The sequence below is a fragment of the Diabrotica undecimpunctata genome, chromosome 1 (assembly GCF_040954645.1).
Source record: "Diabrotica undecimpunctata isolate CICGRU chromosome 1, icDiaUnde3, whole genome shotgun sequence".
Lineage (NCBI taxonomy): Eukaryota > Metazoa > Arthropoda > Insecta > Coleoptera > Chrysomelidae > Diabrotica > Diabrotica undecimpunctata.
The window spans coordinates 60,180,346-60,203,329 of NC_092803.1; the positions used below are offsets into that span (position 1 = coordinate 60,180,346).

Here is a 22,984-nt window from a genome sequence, read left to right on the forward strand (position 1 = left end):
CGCACTTCAGCTGCAAAGATAGAAGGGTGCCGCTTTTTTCGGGGTCAGCGAAATTTTCCCATACTAAAGTAGCCATCTTCTACTAATTACCGAGCAACCGACAAAAGGTTAGACGAAATAACAGAAAGAAGGTTATAAATAAAGAAACAAAATATATAAAACAGTAATAATAAATAACAAAACGCATACTTATGAGCAAATACATGCATCCATTTAGACAAAAAGTAAACTGTCCTGGAGATGAAAATGGAACTTTACAATTAGGTAATAGTACTATAACATATTTTATCTTGCAATCGTGCAAGGGTGAAAGAGATCACTAACAATAAATTTGGAAAAAATAACTCTGCAATAGGTTACATAGTTATTGGTTTATTGGACCAATATTTTCAGGTTTATCTTCAAAATATTCAATTAAATTCACTATTAATTTATTGCTTGCAGTGTTGTTTGAATTTTGCGGTACTTTTATCGAAATCGTTTTTATTTAAGCGGAAGCTCTAATAATTCGAATCAAAATCGATTAAAACAAATTTAAATCAAATTTATACTTAGACTATATTATTTTGTCCTAATACGACTGGTATCAGAACAATCTTTTTCTTTTTCTTCTTGTTTTTATGTAGACATGACTCTGACTGTTTTTTAATGTGTCTCCAGTAAGTTGTCGTTCCATCATTTTCGAGGTTTTCCTACTGATCGTTTTCATATTGGGGAACCGTCTTTCGTCGTCTTTACTACATTTATTTATCTCCGCTGTTTCTATAATTATTTTTGTCTTCTCTGTGTCAGGTCGTGTTTCTGCCGAATGTCATTATTGAAAACATATTGTCAATATAGTGTGATGACTGGATATTTAAACTCCATCACTTGTTCTATGCTTCCAGCTTCATTTTATATCTTAGTAAATTTGCTTATCATGCTCTTTTTGAGAAAAATATATATATATATATATCTATATATAGATATATATATATATATATATATATATATATATATATATATGTATATATATATATATATATGTATATATATATAATATGATTTTAAAATATATTATAAATGAAATAAAACTTTTATTTTAATTAATAATACAATTAAAACTAAGATATCTTAATAATTTCAATTACAGACGCGAAATTATTAATTACATTTTATTATATCTTAGTGTTCTTATTTGAGTTCAGAGATCCTTTGTCTTTGCCAAGTGTTCAATAACAGCAGGAGTAGAAGGAAATAAATAAAATGCAATATTTTTTAATATAATTAAATTAATATGCTGTTAAAAAACATTGGAAAATTATTACACCTATAAACAGCTCAGTGAGACATATCAATGTTATCCTATCCTGACAAATTAAACTTCCCAGCCCAAGTTAAACTAGTTTTTAAAACAGATAATATTTTTCAGAAAATTTAAAAAATTAAATTTTACACAAAATACTTTTATTTTAGTACTCCGTTTCAAAACTTTGTGCTTCTGTAATATTCTTCTCGACAAACCGTTGATTTTCAGTTATTTAAATTCTTAAATGTCCCTGAAGTTCTTTTGTCAAAATCTCTAGCTAAAATTGGTTTCTTTGTACTACCTACATGGAATGAAATGTCCTAACAATCATTCCTATTTCTCTTTGACTGTCAGAATATTTTTGGCTATGGTACTCCAAATGAATGATAAACTTATTTGTACTTACAAATACTGCACAATTCAAATACTCAAAACTTCTTCAAATCTTCTCCATTCTTAGTACAGAAACTGCTACCACTTTTTAAACTTTTTTTTACAAATTACTTTTATACCGTTTAAAACTGCCCACAATAGTTCACTTGTCAGGATTGGATGATCTTTTTCAACGCCAGCAACAGATAACCAATATCTACGGTTTTCAACAATCCATCAAAAATCAGAATTCTCCTTCCACCTTCAACAATATGAGGCATAATAGAACAATAACAAAACCATATAACATATATATATATATATATATATATATATATATATATATATATATATATATATATATAATCCCATGATTTGTGCTAACGAAACAAAGTTGTTTATTATTCATATTATAAATCTATATTAATAACTTATATGCCTTGCCGCAACATGCCACTAATACTATGTACATAGTCAATTTTTCTGGCCGGAAGATTACATGAGAAAATTCGTAGAAATTTCCAAATTTTTAAAGATCATTTATCTCAATAACAAGGCTTATGTAATCAAATTTAATATTCATTAATTTGACGCAATACTTTGTAATATACACATTTTGTAATTATATATATATATATATATATATATATATATATATATATATATATATATATATATATATATATATATATATATATAAGAATATTTAATTGTATTTAAACATAAGTTGTTTAAAGTTAAAACATAACAAAAAATATAATTTAAAATATAATATTAAAAAAATGCACATTTTTAGAACATATATAATAAAAGTATTTGTTTCTGGAAGCCGTCTCTTATAAACCCATCGTCTGTAGCCAATTGGCTATCTCCTCATCTTTCCATTGGTAAATCTTCACATCTTACACTTCTTCATGATACCCATTCCAAGATTCTGGAACACTATACTAGCTTAGACAAGTCTAGTGGATGGAGTCACTTGGTTGTCTCCAAAAAGTATTTGCCGACTGCCATCCAATGCTTTGCAGTCATGCAAGATATGTTGGACTATTTCTTTTTAGAACCAGGCTTTTTTCTGGTCGCAGACGATGCTTTTTGGCATTCCCACGGCCGGCTCTGGACCGAAATATTGTATACCCGATGCTCTTCTGGCAAGTGCATATGCTCTTTTAGTGCCATATATTCCTTGATGACCTGGAATATATACCAGTGTAAAACCATTATGTTCAGCCAAACTCGTGTTCGAGTGTTCGAGTTCGTGTCGACATTCCCACACTAGCCTAGAGTCTACTTATTCTACTTACGAGAGCCCCATGGCTGCTTGGCTATCTGTGCAAATATTGATCTCCTTCAGTTTGGAAGCTCTCATGTTAATTTTCTTGCACACTGTAAAATTACCGAGGCGACCACTTTAAAGGTTGTACACGAAGGGATTCAATAATTCAACATGTATTCGTTTTTGAAAAATAGGAGTGACATTTCATACAGCTCAACCTAACAGAGCGGTAATTTTAAGTCTGTTAGCATACCAGGGTGTTCCCAAAGTTAGTGTAAGTTGACATTAATGTAAAGAATAATGTTTTAAGTAACACCTCTATAATTAATATAGAGCTTAACTTTGCATTAACCTGTGGGGACATAACTAGTCATTGTATAGAGCACTAACGATTCAGATAAAAATAATCACAATCCTTTATCTGTGGTTTACTATATCCAACAAAACAAAACAACTATGTAAATGCAATTAACAAGATTATCCAAAAGATATATATATATATATATACATATATATGAAAGTAAAAGATTGCATTTCATTTCAATCGGAACTCCACCATTGCTCTACACGTGTTTCGAGTTATTCAACTCATCATCAGGAGCACTTGTGGAAGTTCAACTGAAATAAAATGCAGTCTAGTATTTGGTTATTATAACCAAAATATAACAAAATAATAACAGCCAGGTACGCTAGTAAGTAGAAGTAACAAGAAGTCCAGAGACCTCTCTCTGGTAGTAGTATATATATATATATATATATATATATATATATATATATATATATATATATATATATATATATATTATATATATATATATATATATATATATATATATATATATATATATATATATATATATTATATATATATATATATTATATATATATATATATATATATATATATATATATATATATATATATATATATATATATATATATATATTTAAATTTATATACTGTTATACGCTGATTCCAGTAATAATCTAACAAATATGTATAGGCTTTTTTATATAACGCCCTGCCTTTTCCATAAAAATAGCTCTTAGTTTTCACATTAACCTACTTATTTGATTAAAAATGATTATTTTTTCCAGTTAACAGTGTTTATGTGTTTAAAATATTTGTACTGTTTTTTATCGCAATAATCAATTGTAATACTGTGCATTGTCTTAGTAAAACGAACTTTTTTCTTCTTTATATGGAGACATTTTTCATCATTTATTTCTTCAAAACTAACGTCATAAATATAATATTCTTCATTTACAATTATTTTATTCTTACCGTAATTGGTTAGCATATCTCAAAATACCGAAGCCAAAACCTTGCCAGTTAAATTTTTGGTACTTTAGTCGGAGTAACTGCTTTCACCTACTACTGACCACTCAGATTAACGATATAACCTTTCAACGAGCGAGCTTTAATAATTCTCTACTGAGGCGTGTGTGGATTACCAGTCTGCATATTATTTTGAGTTTAAATTCTGGAGTATTCGCCGCTAAATGTATTAAATATATATATATATATATATATATATATATATATATATATATATATATATATATATATATATATATATATATATATATTATGATTTGCAAATTTGGACCTTTTATATGTTTAATTGATTTAATATGCGTTGGGCTTAATTTTGCAAAAACTAAATTTATTTTAATTAAAATTTCATCTCAGGGCTCCTTGTATCTTTAATTATAGTAAGTGGATTTAAAGTATTCTTTAAGCAGTTGCCTTTGAGGAAAGGATGGACAATTGGAAAATAAATTAAACCAAATAATTTTGTGATACTAAACTCTTAAATAATTAAAAAAAAATCAAAAAAATTTATTAAAGTCAGACAATTTTACAATTAATCAGAATCATATATCATATGCGCTTATCCGTATAATTAAAATTACAAATTCATTAAAATTCCTATACACTTATCAATAATTATTTAGACTTGTATTCAACTAAAAGATCTCTTCTCTGTGTTTTCTTTTTTAAATTCAATCAAGACAAAAAAATTATTTTAAGAAATATTACTTATTTTAATTTTTATCTTCTCTGAATTAAAAGATTACATTTATTGCGAAATGAAATCACTGAATAAAATATAAAAAAAAACCAATTTAATTATGATCTAATTAAGATAGTGGTTGAAAGTCTTTGTTGATTATATGGCAAACTAACCTTTTATTTTCAAGAATTCTCTACTGGCTCCTTTTCTTCTTACGACTGTGATATGCCTACCTTTCGTTCGTACTCTCAGTTGCTCTACACATGCCTGCTATCTCCTTTGCTTGTCAACGTGTCTCGTACACACTATCGTCGCAACAGTCTCTCCAAAAGCTCCTGGACCAAACTCCTATCTTACAAGAACCCAATTTCTTTCTAGTCGAATGGATTTTCACTTAATCGACTAGTACCAAATGTACTATACACCTGTTTGTTTATTACAGGATGTACTTTCGTTGTCTACTGCTACCAAACCTTGGGGCTCATTCCACAGACACCAAAAACCTTTTAAAATTGCTATTTGACAAGAACTCTGCTGACTTTCACTGCAGGATATGAAACAGAAACAACGTGCTTCTTCTGACGTTTAAATCACAGTAATTTTTCTTTTCCCCGGGCAAAACATCTTTCGTCACTTCAATCCTTTATCATTTTCACCATTCAGACACACACATCCTACATAGCCCGTTTGAGTTTTTTAATTTATATACTTTTTATAAAGGATTTTAACAAAAAATTTTTTTTAACAAAAATCCTACATACCTCGCCATCCCTTTCGAATAATCAAATTCTGGGACTTGTCAAATACCTTGGTATTTTCAAATTTTACATAAACAAGATATTTTCTTTGTTTCCAGTTTTCTAGAGACAATACAGTTAATACTACTTCGGTTATTGCATACTTATCCCTGACCACAAAACTGTCTAATTTTTTGTCCAATTTCTTTGTAAACAAAAGACTTAAAACCTTATATTCTAAAATTGCTATCTCTGGGCTAATAACATTAATCGTTTATGAGAATTGTTTTATCTTTATCATGTATTATAATGTATTCTAACGTATTTTTTATTATGTATTTTAACTTACAAATATCTATTCTCCTATTTGCCTACTTTCTACTAAATTAGAAAAACCATTAGTCATTCACATATTTGTGAAACGACTTTACCGGTTGATAAATTTAATTTTTCTGCAGCCATCCCGAAAATAAAACTTTCGGTGTGATTTATTAAATCCAAAGTACCATTTTACACAACTCGTACCTAAAGTAGCTACTTTCGGGACTAATTTTTTCACTTTCGGGACGATTTTGGGTAACTAGGTAACGGCTTTAACGCTTGTCACTTAAGATTCGTTTGTTTTCGCTCAGTTTTTTGTTTTTTAATCTCAAGAAATGGAAATCAGCAGTGAAATTGAAGCCGAAATGATTCCAGATGGGATTAGGGAAACTACTAAAGCCGCTATTTATGAATTATTGTCGGTAAAGTCAAGAAAGAGGTATGAATTGGTCTACGATTTATTTCAAAAATGGAGCCATGATAAAAATGTACATTCTATAAATGCGGAAGTCATTCTTGCATATCTAATGGAAAAAATTTAATATCCTGAAGCCATAAAGCCTTTGGAGCAATTACTTGATGCTTAAGTCCACACTTAACATTAAACATAATGTAGATATAAGCCGCTATACAAAAGTCCTTAAAAGAAAATCCATCGACTACAAACCAAAAAAATCGAAAGTATTGAATAAAGAAGAAATAGATAAATTTTTATCAGAAGCGAAGATAGGATCTACATAATGACAAAGATTATATAATTAAATTATTATTATTTTTTTTTGTAAATTTTAGATTGTAAATTTTATTTCGTGGTAAACCGCCACCCCCAAAGAGTATAATATGCATTCATATGAAGAGTGGCACAATATTAATGGTTTTACCTTTAAGTTTTTGATCTGTGGCTAATGAACAAAGTTGAAGCCAAATTTCACTTCACAGACATACATATAGGTTAAATTTTATTTAAAAGTAGTTGTGGTGCATGTGTAAGTCACTTTTACATAAAATCCATCCACTCACATGAGAGTTAAACACTATATTCGCTTTTATTTTGAAATTAATTTAAAAACTGATGTAAAAATTTGGGGCAAATGAAAAATGTCTGAGCATTTAAAGTTTAAGAGAATAAAAAACATACTAGCTTTTATTACTATTACCAGCAATAAAGGCGTATATTTTATATTTTTTTATTACAATTATTCTGTCTCAAGTGATGCTGAAAAGGACGGGCCTATCGGGCATATACCGGACGAGTCGTACGTCTAATTTCTAATTACGGCAGCTAACGAGTTAAGTGACATCCAAAATGAAAGTGTTGCCAGTGGATAAATCCAGAATGGATGATGACAGCGTTTCTATCGTGGACGCGAAAGTGGAAAGGATCTATTTTAGGAATGTGTACATGTCGGAATCTTAATGGCGGGAAGCGAGAATCGTCTTCTGAGCATCAATGGCCGCTGTCGCTGGTCTGTACGGACTAGGAGATGAATCCAGGTTTCCAAGGTATGCTTTTTTGATTATTCAGTAATAAATACGAAAATTAGATATCAACAAAGAACCAAGTAATAACAAATTATATTCTCACTTTTTTATTTATTGTTTTTAACAAAAGATTTTGATTATGAAACAAACACCATTTTTTATTATTAATTTATGTCCTAAGTAACTTAAATCCCCCTCTTTTTATAAAGTAGACAAAACAATAATTATCATTTGAATAATTTTTGAACGAACTCTCGATTCTTTTTATTCAAATACATATCTGCATTTGTTGCAGATCACTCATCTTGACAGCATTAAAATTGTTTTCACATAGTTGTAATGGAATATTAGATGAATTTATTTCAATGTGCTGTTCAAAACAAAAACAAAAATAAATTGGTTTTAAAATCCCAGAAGGAAGAATCCCCTACAAACAAAAGTTATTACAATTATTGTAAGAAAAAGCAAATATTTTTATTTATTTAGCATATAATATAACACAGATATTAATGTCTAATTTACACAGCCATTTAATTGCTTTTTAGGAACATTCCACAAAGTCCTAGAGTTTATTTATTTAATTACTTAACTAATACAAATATTGTTTGTAGCAAGTCAAAAAAAAAACATATTATATAAAAAAGAAATATAAAACGCAACTTGAATATATCACAAACAAGAAAGATTTATTTCAAAGTCACGGTAAGCAGTTCAGTGGATGTCCTGTAATGAGACACATATTCCTCTGAGCAGTAATGCTTTTACTTTGAGCAGTTAATGTTTCAGAAGGTATTTTTTTATAGTTTTTTCGAAACTAATTCTGCTTAGCTGTTTAATGCTTTTTGGTGAAATATTTATAATTAAGGCAATTTTTATCTGAAAGACCTCTACAGCGATTTGTTTTTAAGTATGTAGTGACAGTTTCGCGTATTGTGAACGTGAACATTAGACTCGTGTTATATATGTTAATATTAAATAGGTTGTTCATAAATGTACTTGTTCACAACAGCGTACTCAATTGGTACAGCAAACTCAATGGTGTTACATATTATGTTATATAATGGTGGTTTCATTAATTTATAATAACTGAGTATTTATAATAATAGACCACTTCTAATAGTGCTACACCTCTATAGTTTCCGCATTCCGTTTTGTCTTCTTTTTTTTATAGATAGAACAAATAAATGCAGTTTTCCACTGTTTCGGCATTTCTTCCTTTTGCCAAATTATTAGTGTCAAGTGAAATATTTTTTCCCCCAATCTTTCGCCACTTTCCTTAAAAATCTCAGCTAGGACACCACTTCCTCCTGCACTTTTATTATTTTTTAGGTCTCTTTAAATTTCTTTGACTTCATTCAAAGTTGGTTTCTCGCACGTCCCTTCTTCATCTTCTTGCCAATTCTCATTTCGTTTAAGTTCTTCTTGTTGGTCTATATTTAATAGATCTTCGAAATATTTCGCCCATCTGTTTCGTATGCTCCAATCATATTGTGCTAATAATTTTTGCAAGTATTTGATAGACTACTTCTAATAGTGCTATACCTCTATAGTTTTCGCACTCCATATAAGAGCACTATTTCAGTGTTTCGGCATTTCTTTCTTTTGTCAAATTATTAGTGTCAAGTGAAATGTCATTTCCTTAAATCTTTCGCCACCGTCCTTAAAAATCTCAGCTGGGATACCACTTTCTCCTGCACTTTTGTTATTTTTTAGGTCTCTTATTATTTCTTTGACTTTATTCAGAGTTGATCCCTTGCACGTCCCTTCTTTATCTTCTTGGCAATTCTCATTTCCCCTTAAGTTTGTCTTGTTGGTCTGTATTTAATAGATCTTCGAAATATTTCGCCCATCTGTTTAATTTTTCTGTTGTTTCACCTAGAAGTAAGCCTTCTTTGTTTCTGCAATACTGTAGATTATTCTTTGTTGTTTCTCTGGATTTCTTAAATTCTTGGTAGAAATACTTTCCCTCTTTATTTATGTAGGCTTCTTCTATGTTTTTCAATTGTTTTTCTAGCAGTTCTTTTCTGCAAATTCTTTTCACTTTCTTTCTTCTTGTCACATAGTTTTCGATCGCATCTTGTGATTTTTTTTTCTCTCTTTGTAGTTTCGACCTGTTTCTTTTTGCCAAAACATTCCTACATTCTTCATCGAACCAGTCTTGCCGTCTTTTTATATGCTCTCTTCCTATACACTTTTCCACTGCTTCCGATATGGCTGTCTGTATGGTCGGCCACTCTTTTTCTATATCCTGTTTGACTGAAATATCTAGTTTTTTTTATTTATTTCTTCCTCTAGTCTGTTTACAACCTGCTTCTTTTGAAGGCGCTCTAATTGGGTATTTAATCTATCTCTAATACGTTTTGGAATTCTTGGTAGTTCTTGTTTTAGTTTTGCTATAATTAGTGTATGGTCACTATTGGTATCTGCCCTCTGTAACTCCTGTAATCCATTATTGCCTTATCATCTTTGCTTTCAATTCGGACTTTTTATTTTTCCACCGGGAGAAGTCCATGTTACCTTATGAATTTCTTTGTGATCAAACCTGCTAGCTTCATTTTGTCCTCTGTAGCAAATTTAATTAACTTTTTCCCGTTTTCATTTGATTCCTTATATAAACTTCGTCCCCCTGTTATTTTTCTATATTCTATATATGGTGACATTCATGTCACCAATGATTATCTTTATATCGTATTTCTGCATATTCCCTATTTGGGTGCTTAGCTTTTCGTAAAACTCTGTTTTGGTTTCTAAATCTTTATCTTCATTAACCGCATATACATGAATGATACTTATCTGCCGTTGGAAATCTACAACTGCTATGTTTACTTTCTTCGACACCATGAAATCCACTCCAAAATATCTCCTAGTCCCCTCACTCTTATACAATGTGCTCTTTCGTATTTTTATTATTTTATTTCCCGGTTATTTCGTTTCTTGCAGTCCAAGGATATCTATTGCATATTTTTCCATAATTCGGTCTTAGAGTTTCTTAAAGCTACTTGCTTATTAGTACCTCTCACATTACAAGTCCCAATTTTTATTATATACTTGGATTGTGGCCTTTCTTTCGTTTTTTTTTTCAATTTTACATGTTCGTATTTTTTGCCTTACCGTTTCGGTATCATATCTCCCCGGTTGTTTTTCTTCTACTAGATTTTTGACAATTATTTTTCTTTGGTATTTTCTTTAGTTTAAATTGCTTGGCATAATTTACAATAATGTGGATAACTTGATAAAGAAAAGATTAGCTAAATATAAAGAAAAAACTGGCCATTTTCAGGCTATTTATAAGACGAAACGGTAATAATTTGACATTTAGATACAATATAAAAAGTAATTTTTTAAATTACAATACCCAATATGTTATGAAAACCACATGTTGCAGTAGTAGCAGTGTATAGTAATAGTTAATAAATTCATATAACAATTATATATTTATCACCATAAAAGGAAACGAAATAAAAATATAAAAGCTTTATTCAAATAATTTCGACAATATTATTTTTAGATGTCGAAGGTACATAAATAAAACACTGAAAAAGTCGACCTTACGGCGTTGTTTTCAAATCGACGCAGCATTTTTTTATTGATTTCAGTACGTTACAAAGACATTCTGAATATAAAGTGCTAAAGAGCTTGACGGGCCGAAAAGAGAAAGGTGAAAACGTTTTAACCATTTAATATTTTAGCGGCATTCCCAAGGTTGTCCCAACTTCAAAGGGCTAGAAAGACTCTTGGTGTGGTATTATCGTGGTTTTGAATGTTTAACAACCCTTTTTTGACTTTTAAATAATTGCGTATGCAGGTAAAAATAGTGGCTCCGTTTAAGACAATCATTCGGGCTATTTAGGAATATAAAATTATACTTTTTCACCGATGGTACAATTTTAACGTTTCTGATAAGATAATTTTTGGAAAAAAATATTTTTTCTCACGAAATCGTTTCAAGGCTAATAAAAATAACTTTTATTTTATACATCATATTAATTTCTCCACTGTAAGGTAATAATACTGTTATAGATCCATATTGAAAAATCAAGTTAATTCTATTAAATTTTTATATACTTTGAACGACAGTACAGCAAACTCACAATTAAAACGTTTTGTAGAAATTTGAAAAAAAAATATTGATCATCTAGATATAGAGGGAGACGATTTGTTTGAAGAAATTATATAGGTTCAGCCTTTGTTAAAAGAATTAAATAATGATGTTTGTAAAATTTTAAAATTTGTATTTTTAAACGAAATAACTTCTGTTTACACATATTTAACAATGGCTCTTCGCATTCTGCTCACTCCGCTCATATCTATCGCCGCTGACGATGATCTTTTTCTTAACTGAAAATTATAAAAAAATATTTAAGACCGTCTATCAGTTAAGAGCGGTTGTCAAATTTATCTATCATCTCTATAGAGTAGTCAGTATTAGATGAAATTTATATTCACCATATTATATACAGGGTGGTCCTAAAGTAATTGTACAAACAGAAACCATAGATTCTGCACTTTAAAATAGTACGATTTAAGCCAACTTGCTTTAATAAAATGTTGATATTAAGAAAGATACAGGGTGTTAAAGTGGAAATTTAAAATTCTATTTTTCGCTATAACTTTTACGTTTGTAAATATTTTTGGACAAAAATTTATAATTGGACGCTTTTAAGTAGGATAAATTATAATTTTATACATAAATTAATGTTACTGATAGATGGCGCCACATATGCCACAGGTGTGGCATAGATTTGCGCTTAACTTTTTTGCTCTTAAAGTTACCTCTATTTGTGTTAAAAAATATTAAACATACAATATTTTTACAAAGAAAAGGTATACTTGTTAGTAACCTCAAAATTTAACCGTTTTCGAGATAATCGCATTTTATAAGTCAGCTGCCTCATAATTCTTAGTTGTGATATTTGTGCGGTAAAGCACTCAATACCTGTAGATAAGCATAATTCATAGTTTATTCTTATTAAAACAACTCAAAGATGATAATGTAACATTACAAAATTTTTGTTATGGCTGCTAAATGTCTTATTGGAGAAAATATTCTTCATCTTCTTCTTTAGGTGCCGTGTCCGTATTCAGACGCTGGCCGTCATCATGTATACAATTTCCCTTTTCTATCGCTTCTTAAATTTCTATACCTACTGGCGTTGTATTACTTTTTCCCTATTGTAAAATGCTGAAAAACCAAAATATATGGTTTTTGTAAGATGGTACACCACCATATTCTAGAGAGAAGGCGTTGAGAACATAGTTAAATATACCTTTTCTGAACGTTGGATTGGACGTGGCAGTCATATTCCTTGGCAATGTGGTGAGATATTGATATAATTATTTAATTTATAAAAAAACCCAAAATAATACTTATTATTCATTACGTAAATTGTTGTTTGCCCATTTTTATTATGACAAATGGAAACTAAAGCACAGGTATGAAATAACACACGTGTCTTGTTTCATAATACTTTTGCTACAAATCTTACCTTAAAGACTCAGCATTTTTACAAAAACATCATAGTTGGCCTAATAACCGATATTGGTATAAATATAGTAAACAAACAGGCAATTTAGTTCAGCATAATATTAGTTCGTTAGCTCATAATATTATCATCATTATCATAATAGTCCATTTTTGTTCGGTATGTAATTATAGTTACTCGTAAGCTTATATGAGTGTATATAAGTAACCAATGAATGAGATACATCACAGTTTAATACATTATTTAACCTTTGCGACATAATATACTATAAGATTTGGATATAGATTCGTCCATTATACATTATAGCCACCACGTAGCCCAGAATTTAATCCGCTTGATTTTGGTATATGGGGCGTATTAAAACAACGTGTCTATAAGACTGCCATAAACATTTGCAACCAAATATGGGAAGAAATAAATACTGCAACAGTTTCTTTAGAACCAATGATGCTATTTAATATGAGATGATTTTTATGGAATATATTGACAAATGAATTAATGAAAATGGTAGACATATCGAACACTTACTTTAACAAAAAGTTTAGTAATTTAGTTTAACTATTTCTTAATTTGGTTTGTAAACAAAATGTTTTGATTACGACTTTAATTTAACATAAAATATAAAATGTTTGATGTAAAATCCTATTATTCTGTTTTTTGTCATATCCTATTATTAATTATCCTGCTGATATATTTATTTTATTTAATATTTCGTTAACTATTAACTTTAGTTATTGGTATTTTATACCAAAATTTAGATTTATTAATGTTTTTGTCTATTTTTCCTTCGTTGCCTGGGGTAATTGCCTTAACTCAGAAATATGCAGCTGATTTGTAAAATGCGATTATCTCGAAAACTATTGAGTTTAAAAGTTATTAACAGGTATACCTTTTTTTTGTTGAAATAATGTATCTTTAATATTTTGTATCACAAATACAGTTCACTCAAAGAGCAAAAAAGTTAAGTGCAAATTTATGCCACATATGTAGCATATGTAGCGCTCTCTATCCGATACATCAAAGTGTGCATCAAATTATAATTTCTCATATTTAAAAGTACCCAGTTGTAAATTTTTATGCATAAATGTTTACAAACATGAAAGTTATAGCCAAAAATAAAATTTTTAATTTGCACTTTAACACCCTGTATCTTTCTTAATATCAACATTTTATTAAAGCAATTTAGCTTAAATCGTAATATTTTAAAATGTAGAATCTACTGTTTCTTTTTGTACAATTACTTAAGGACCACCCTGTATATAACAGCGCTACAGGCTTTGTAGGTCCCTGGCTTCTAAAAACTTAGTTATTTTCCTCCATTTTTTTTGGTCCATTGCTTTATCTTCCCAATTTTTCACGCCTATTTCTGACAAGTCTTGCTTTAATGCTTCCAACCACTTTTTATTTGGACGTCCTCTTCTTTTTTCCCCATTTCTCCCTTCTTCAGTAGTGTTTTAACATTTTGAATATCTGGCATTCGTATAATGTGACCAAGCCATCTAGTTCTTTGGGCTCGTATTTTTGCCGTAATGGTTGGTTTTCCATACATCCTTATTACTTCTTCTTCAAATATTCTCTGTCGTCTTTATTCATCCGAAGATTTTTCTGAGCACCTTTCTTTCCTAGATCTCTACTTTCTTTTTTTCCTGCAGGTTGATAATCCACTTTTTACTGGCATACTGTCTCGTAGACTCGCAGTTTAGCTGTTCTTGACATATATTTTGCTTTCAGTAATGAATTTAGTGACCCTATCGCTCTGCTTCCCTTCAATAATCTTTTGTCTATTTCTATTTTTTTGTTTTCCTGTGTTCGTTATGGTTATTCCTAAGTATTCAAATTTTGACACTTTTTTAAAACTATAGACAGTCTCTGTTCCTTTCGTTCTCATTTCCATATATTGCATTTTTGTTTGGTTTATTATTAATCCGTATCTTTTCGTTTCTTCTTCAAATTTCTGAAAAGTTTTTTCTAAATGTTTTTTTGGTCTCGCTAGTATCACCACATCATCCGCGGCGTACGCCTTACACTGTTCCCTGCGATTAAACATAGTCCTGTTTGTGCGTATATTTGATCTTCTTATGATTTGTTCTAATACTAGATTAAATAAATTCGTTGATAGCGGATCCCCTTGTTTTAAACTTCCATTTACTGTGAACTGTTTTGACAAGGCCTCATATACCATCGTTCGATTTAGGGAGTCATATGCTTGTTTCAAATTAATAAATCGCATATGTAATACTAAGTTTTGTTCGTAACTATTATTTTGTATTAACTTTAACATACTTATTTGACCATAGTTGTTTTTCCTGATCTTATACCTCCCTCGTATGCTCCAATCATATTGTTATCATATTTTATTAATCTTTTCCTAATAATTTTTGCAAGTATTTGATAGACTACTTCTAATAGTGCTATACCTCTATAGTTTTCGCACTCCATTTTGTCTTCTTTTTTATAGATAGGACAAATAAGAGCACTATTCCAGTGTTTCGGCATTTCTTTCTTTTGCCAAATTATTAGTGTCAAGTGAAATAGCTGGGATACCACTTTCTCCTGCACTTTTGTTATTTTTTAGGTCTCTTATTATTTCTTTGACTTTATTCAGAGTTGATCCCTTGCACGTCCCTTCTTTATCTTCTTGGCAATTCTCATTTCCCTTAAGTTTGTCTTGTTGGTCTGTATTTAATAGATCTTCGAAATATTTCGCCCATCTGTTTAATTTTTCTGTTGTTTCACCTAGAAGTAAGCCTTCTTTGTTTCTGCAATATTGTAGATTATTCTTTGTGGTTTATCTGGATTTCTTAACTTCTTGGAAGAAATTCTTTTATCTCTTTGTTTATGTAGGGTTCTTCTATATTTTTCTAGCTGTTCTCTTTTCTTTTTTCTGCACATTCTTTTCACTCCCCTTCTTCTTGCCACATTTCTTAACTTCTTGGTTGAAATTATTTTTCTCTTTGTTTATGTAGGGTTCTTCTATGTTTTTCTAGCTGTTCTCTTTTCTTTTTTCTGCAAATTCTTTTCACTTCCCTTTTTCTTGCCACATAATTTTAGGTTGCATTTTGGGTATTTTCTTTATCTCTTTGTAGTTTTGCCCTGTTTCTTCTTGCCAAAACATTTCTAAATTCTTCATCGAACCAGTCTTGCCGTCTTTTTATGTGCTCTCTTCCCATACACTTTTTCGTTGCTTCCAACATGGCTGTCTGTATGGTTTGCCATTCTTCATCTATATCCTGTTTGATGAATTCTCTAGTTTTTTATTTATTTATTCCTCTAGTCTGCCTCTGTCTGTAGTCTATTAAAATTTTATTAAATTTTTTATTAAAAAATAAGTATCCTTATAATAAGGAATTTTCAACAATCGACCGAATAGAACAGAACAACTTAGAACGAGATCCTACAGCATTAACAATAAATAATACGGGGGAAATAACAATTTCATACATAAAATGATTATCAGAGAAACTTAAAGGATAGGAAATAAATTCAACATTTCAACAACATTCAAAACAACAAACACATTAAGATCTATTTTGTCTAAAACCAAACCTAACAATGAACAAACATTAAGATCTATTTTGTCTAAAACCAAACCTAACCATGAACAAGAAAGGACAAAGAATTGTATTTATAAATTACCTTGTGGATGCGATCAGTTTTATTTAGGTGGATAATCAAGGCCATTAAATGTTAGAATAAGTGAACATCAATCTTATTAAAAATAGAGAATTTGATAGATCTCAAATATGTAAACACGCATGGGATAATGAACATAGGGTTCAATGGAATGATTCAAATATAGTCCTAAAAGAAACGGACGGTAAACAGAGAAAAATCAAAGAAGCGGCTCCAATTATGCTAAATAAGACCAATTGTATCACAAATTCCTCGGCAGAATGTAGTAGGATCTGGTTACCCATATTAGAAGAGGATGTTATTAAAAGAAAAATACCAGTTTTAGTAAGTAATAAGTAACATATAGAGGATACATCATTTATGTTTTTTAAATAACAAACATATTAAATCAGAATTTGGTGTTTATTAAAAGTAAACTAAATGTACTACCAAATACCATGTCGGGATAGTATTATGAGGTTTTTTCCTGGTTTTTCCCTCATAATTTACTATGGAATCACTAACAGGAGAATTTTACTTCATCATGGCATGTGTTTGTCTTTTTAAAGACGAATTACATGCTATAATTTTTTCTGACGGATATTCTCAAGTTAAAGTTGATTTCATGTAATCGAATGAACTATCTTACAAGTAAAGTCGTCCCAGGAACGTAACTCAAAAATATTGGCAATATCATTTTAAAGTCGTCTACTTTAAAATGTATAATGTATGTCTAAATTGTCAATATAAATGAATCAGATAAAATTAAACTATTAGAAGAATTCTTCACCAAGTAACAAAAAATAAAATTTGTTTAATTTACTAATGTTTGTATTTTGAGAACAATTTCCGAAATGGAAATTGAAACGTCAATAAACGTACACTAACCTTTAATTGTGGCTTATTCACATTTAAATAGTAATTACCTTAAAGTTGTTATTGTAATAGTCATAGCAATCCAGATGTATTACTTTAGCTTCAGCGAAGATAATGTGAAACATTATGTGAAAAATTAATCACGATTTAAGGACTTCAAAAGGCAAAGAATATGCGGATGATCCATTTTAAATACGATAGTCGGTCACCACCTAAGGTCACCATAAAAGGCGTCGATAATTTGGCCATGCAATCCAACGAACTCAGTTGGATATGAGTAGTATAGAGATATAATTTTTCGAATCTCGGTGCGGGCCAGAAGACCAAGAAATTTACTGTGATTTAATTTAAGAATACGCTGGAAGATCCTGTCAGTCGATGAATAAGCAGTAAGCTCCAACATTTACGGCTTACTGTTATTCATTTCGTCGATCCTTACCTAATGGAATTGAGCCTTGCGTTAGAAAAATAGAAAATATGAATACACAGTAAAAGGCACCTTAGCGTGAAAACAGTGCGTTTAACTTCTTATTTGTAAATACACAACTAAGGGACCTGAATGAGCATGCATACTGGTTAACCCAATTTACACAAAGAGAAACGTATCTTGTTTATACATTTTTAAAAATATGTCTATATTGAATATTGTAACAAACAATATATTTTGTATTTCTAGCGACTAAATCGATAAAGTTCTAAAGACAAGACAATAAGCAAATATTCAAACACTATATGAAATATTCTTATTTTATAAATATAAAAAGAAGAAGACAGAGTGTGATAAGAACGTTTCAATGAATTAAATATATTTGTCGATTTTCCGTTTTTTTTTAATATTTTTAAATGAACAAACACCAGAAACTGTCAAGAGTTTCCGAAATATTAAAAATATATTTTTTTACCGCAGTTAATACGAATTCACAGAACAATATATTAACCTATTTTTAATTCAAAATATATCATTTATTGGTTTCACCACCGCTTAACTCGAGTATAAATATCCTATAAATCGTTTACAATATTATTCAATAATCAAATTCCAATGTAGAAACAATAAATTCATTCGAAATGCCAATCATAACAAGCACTTAATCTCATGGAGATCAAAACATCGACTGCTGAGCTTTAAAATTTTCGGTAAGCCACTCTGTACTGCGTTTGAAAAGGGGTTGAAGCGCTGAACTGGAGTACGACGTAGACTACCCTAGGGAAAACTCTTTTTGGTAGTGACAATAGTTAAGGAGCTGTATTTATGTGTTTAGTTTTATATAATAGTAGTTCTTTATATAAAAGACAAATATATAAAATAATATAGCAACGTAATTATATGAAAGTTATCAATGATGCAACTACCGTAAGCCGAAGATCTAATGACTGCAACATATACGTTTAAAGATGTAAGAAAGATATATCTAGGCTCACAAATCAACTGAAATCATGCAAAAAGCACAAAAATTAACATAAGTATATTACAAGGGTATCGAGCTTATTTTGGATCAAAAATCTTTTAAAAACAAGCATAGTCGCAAAAATGACGAATTTAATGATACACAAATATCTTATTTAACTCGTTTCCGTTGTAAATAAAAGCTGCCACTACAAATTTAAGCTTTTAGCAATTCGATTCAATAAAATAATAAGATTTAAGTGACTAATGCATGTAGGAAGAAAGATAAACTAAAAAGACAAAGAATAGTAACGAACGGAGATTGACCCTAGAATAGACCAAGACTCACAAAAAGTTGTAGAGCCCAGGATGTTGATAGGTATAAGCAGTGAACAATAATAGAAGTAACAAAATTTAAACCATATAATTGTTAAAAAATATGAATTATCCAAAAAAAAACTTAATACAATGAGAACAGGAGAGAAAAATATTTAAAATATATAGTGACTAGGATAACTATTCCGTTGGAGAACAAGGAAGAGCTTCTTATTTAGTCCTTTCTTGTACCGTATGAACCATGACAAAATACATAGCTAGTCTGATCAGTATAAGAAAATATATTTTGCTTAAGAAGAGAAAGATCGACCTTGTTAGTTCTTCTTTTACCATTACCAATAGTAGATTATAGTTTAGATTAATTGCAAATATTTTGAAGCGAAGCTTCTCTACTGGCGTTGTATTGACTTTTCTCTGTAGTAAAATACTAAGGGGAGCGTCACGAAAGAAGCGTCAGGAAACGGTGTCACGAGTATCGTCACGAAATAACGGTCTTCACATCGATTCACTACTCTCCATCAATTCGTTTTTAGTCATCATATATTTATTCTAACTAGGTTTAATTCAAAAACTGCATAAAAATAGCCAACAAAATACAAACAATAAACAAAAAGTAAAAAATTAAAAGAATATCTGTCAATAAAAGATGCAATAAATCAAACAGAAACATAAAAGTTCGATATTAGAATTCGATTCGTTACGACTGATGAACGGTCAACATTTTAAAAGTTATAAATGTTAGCCATCTAATAATAATATTCAATCATATATTTAAATTTTCATGACACTTTATTCGGTTTAAAATAATTTCACGTAAATACACTGTCGGATTTTTACAATTATCAATTTGACTATTGTATTAAAATGCGACAAAAAGAGTTATTAGTAAAACATTTTGTTGAATTTTCACATGTATACTTATAATAGCAGCGCATATTAAATATGTCTTTTTACGAAATAGCCGTTACAGTAAACAATTGAAAGAGTCCATTTACGTTACACAGTAGTCGTTATACAACATCTATTTAATATAATAATTACTTTATAAAAATTATTTTATTTAATTTAAAAAATATTATTTACATTTTAAAAATATTTCAGTAGTCACAGATTAGCTTTTAAAAATTATACAAACAAGCTTGATCTTGCTGAGAATGTCAATTTTGGGATCCTTAAAAAGATGCAAAAAAGTTACCACTCCTACTAATAAAGAATTTTTAACAAAAATTTCTATTAGCACTTTTTAAGTAAAACGGACTGTTCTCCCAGAAACAACGACTAAAGTGATCGGTGATTTTGAATGTCAGTTATGCGCATAAAATAAGTTAAAAAAAATTGTGTAAGTCGACGGTAAAAATTCCATATCTTTTGATCAAAGTGTAATATCAGCAAAAAATAAAACATTCCATGGCTGGCGCTTATAATCTGGACACTGCGGCTGGCGCGCGGAGTATTTGTCCGCATATATGTTTGTCAAACCTTTTGGCTTAAATTTATTATACTATCTTCGGAAATTATTTAAGTAGATGTTAATCAACTATTTGAAAATGATAAAATACAGCTTGAGCATTTATTCTAAGTAAAATGTTATAAAATTTCAAAATATGTAATATCGGGAATACATTCTGAAAAAAAAAATATTAAAATTCAAAAAAACTGATAGAATATAAAAGCTTTAATGTTTGTTAAGAAAATACATATATATGTTTTAAATCTATTAAAAAAATTATCCTCAAAACAATATGAGCAAGTGTAGACAGTGTATTCACCACACATAAATTTTCCATATTGTTTGGATTTGCGACTGCTGTATTTTATTCTGTCGCAAAAGTCACAGCTGCCTCTACTACCTTCTGAAATATGTCGAGGGTAATTGAAAAGATGTATCTTAGTGATGTTTTTTATTTTCACTGACATGATACGTGCTATATTGGCTTGACAACCACGAACGTTAGGCTTCACTTGAATCAGAGCGAATACTAAATTGTGCAAAAACTGTCTTCGTGGTAAACGAATCGCGTTATTATTACAATAGAAAAGGACCATGGAGTTTATACCAGCTACATTTAGCATGAAATAAATAATTACCATTGGCCATCGTTGAGCGCAGTCATAGGCAGCACATAACTTGTCTACTGTGTCAACTCCTCCCTTTGTAGAATTGTAGTCAAGAATCATTTCGGGTTTTATGGAATCCTCATCAATTGTATCGTCATGATGTAACGCAGACAGAAGGATTACGTTTTTATTTCTTTTTGGTATATAGGACACCAAAGTAATATCATCATAAAAAGCAAACATGCTGGATCGAATAAGTCTGCTTATGGGTTTAGAAAATTCATGGGGTAATTCCTTCTTATTCTTGCAACACCTTCCTAGAAATGTAAGTTTGTAATCACAAAGCAAGGTTTGGATTATTAATATACTTGAAAACCAATTGTCCTCAGTAATGTTCCGTTTTGTTCCTCTTAGAGGCTCACATAATCTCTGTAACATTTTCGATGGAAAATTACTTACAACAAAAGGACCTGGTGATTGTTGCCCCAAATATGGCTCCAAATTGCAGGTATAAAAGGAATCTGCTAGCGCAAAAATTTTTAATCCCTATTTATTTGGTTTATTAGGTTTTATACTGTTTGGTTTATTATACTGTTTAAAACTGCATCAATCTCTAAATGCCTCCAATTTTTCATCTATTGTGACGTATTCAAACGTCGTATTTTTGCAATTAAAAGTAAACATTTCAAAAATATCTCGTATGGGTCAAAATTTATCTAATAGTTTTCTTTCCTCACGTGAATCTATATCATCAAACCTTAGGTGTAGTAGTGAAAATTAAAATCGGTACCTGGACATTGTTAGTCGAAACATCTCAATTCCTGTGCCGTCTTTATTCCAAAGTTCGTCTGTGCTTAACCTGCCACTTTTCAAAACACCTGCCAAATAGAGTAAACCACTTGATTATAGTTTTCTTGGGAGTATCTAATATGTTTGTACATTTAACATTAATGTTTATCATGGTATCGTTAAAAGAATATTTCCAAATATCTAGTTTACCTATGAAATTCTTTGTAACTTCTTTAGCATCTGACAAATGTGTAATTAAATTTTCTGAACGTGTTCTAACATTTATTGAAGGAATAGGTTTCATCCATTCAGCATCTTCCGTATCAGAAATTTCTTGTTCTATATCAATATTTTCATCCATTTGTTCTCTCTTATTTTCTTCTTCGTCATTGTCGTACTCAATATTTTCATTCTCGTCATCGACTCGAAGGCTTTCGTCCAATAGATGTTTCAAACGTTCTTATTCTGCCTCATACGCATACATTTTGAAAATTCACAATAACTAACAAACGTTCAAAATTTCAAAACAACAGAGAGAATAATTAGTAGTAGAATTTGTCCGCAATCACTACTACCTCCACATCAACGACAGGATGCGACTGACTCTTGGTATAAATAAATCAATTAACATTTGTAGGAGGTACATGGGCGAACCAGAAAAAAGGGTGGGTGGTTTTTAGAAAATTAAGAAGTTTAGATCGGCACAGAGATTTTGTCTACGCGCCAGCCGTGGAAGGTTAAAGGTGAATAGTGCAGTTGTTGTATTCAATGAAATTAATTTTTATAAAGGTATTAAATAAATAAACGTTGCGCATTTTTTTCATTTTTTTATGACTTTCATGAGATTAATAAAATGTATCGCTCTCATTGACAAATTTTCATTACTAGAGCCAAATCTTCAATAATATATAACATGAAATACTTCCAAAAAATGCAGAATTTAAACTATG

General features: G+C 29.9%; 1 protein-coding gene across 2 annotated transcripts in view; it reads left to right on the top strand.

Moving 5' to 3' along the window:
* Positions 1–22,984, top strand: part of Sh (Potassium voltage-gated channel protein Shaker) — a 566,859-nt gene that overhangs the window by 224,836 nt on the left and 319,039 nt on the right. The window contains exon 1 of one of the 2 annotated variants that reach the window (XM_072543321.1): positions 7,419–7,514. The exons of the other annotated variant lie outside the window; for it this stretch is intronic. Within the exon in view, the coding sequence (XP_072399422.1) occupies positions 7,462–7,514 (53 nt within the window). The 5' untranslated portion in view covers positions 7,419–7,461. Of the gene's footprint in view, positions 1–7,418; positions 7,515–22,984 lie in introns of those variants that run through there. 2 annotated transcript variants of the gene reach the window in all.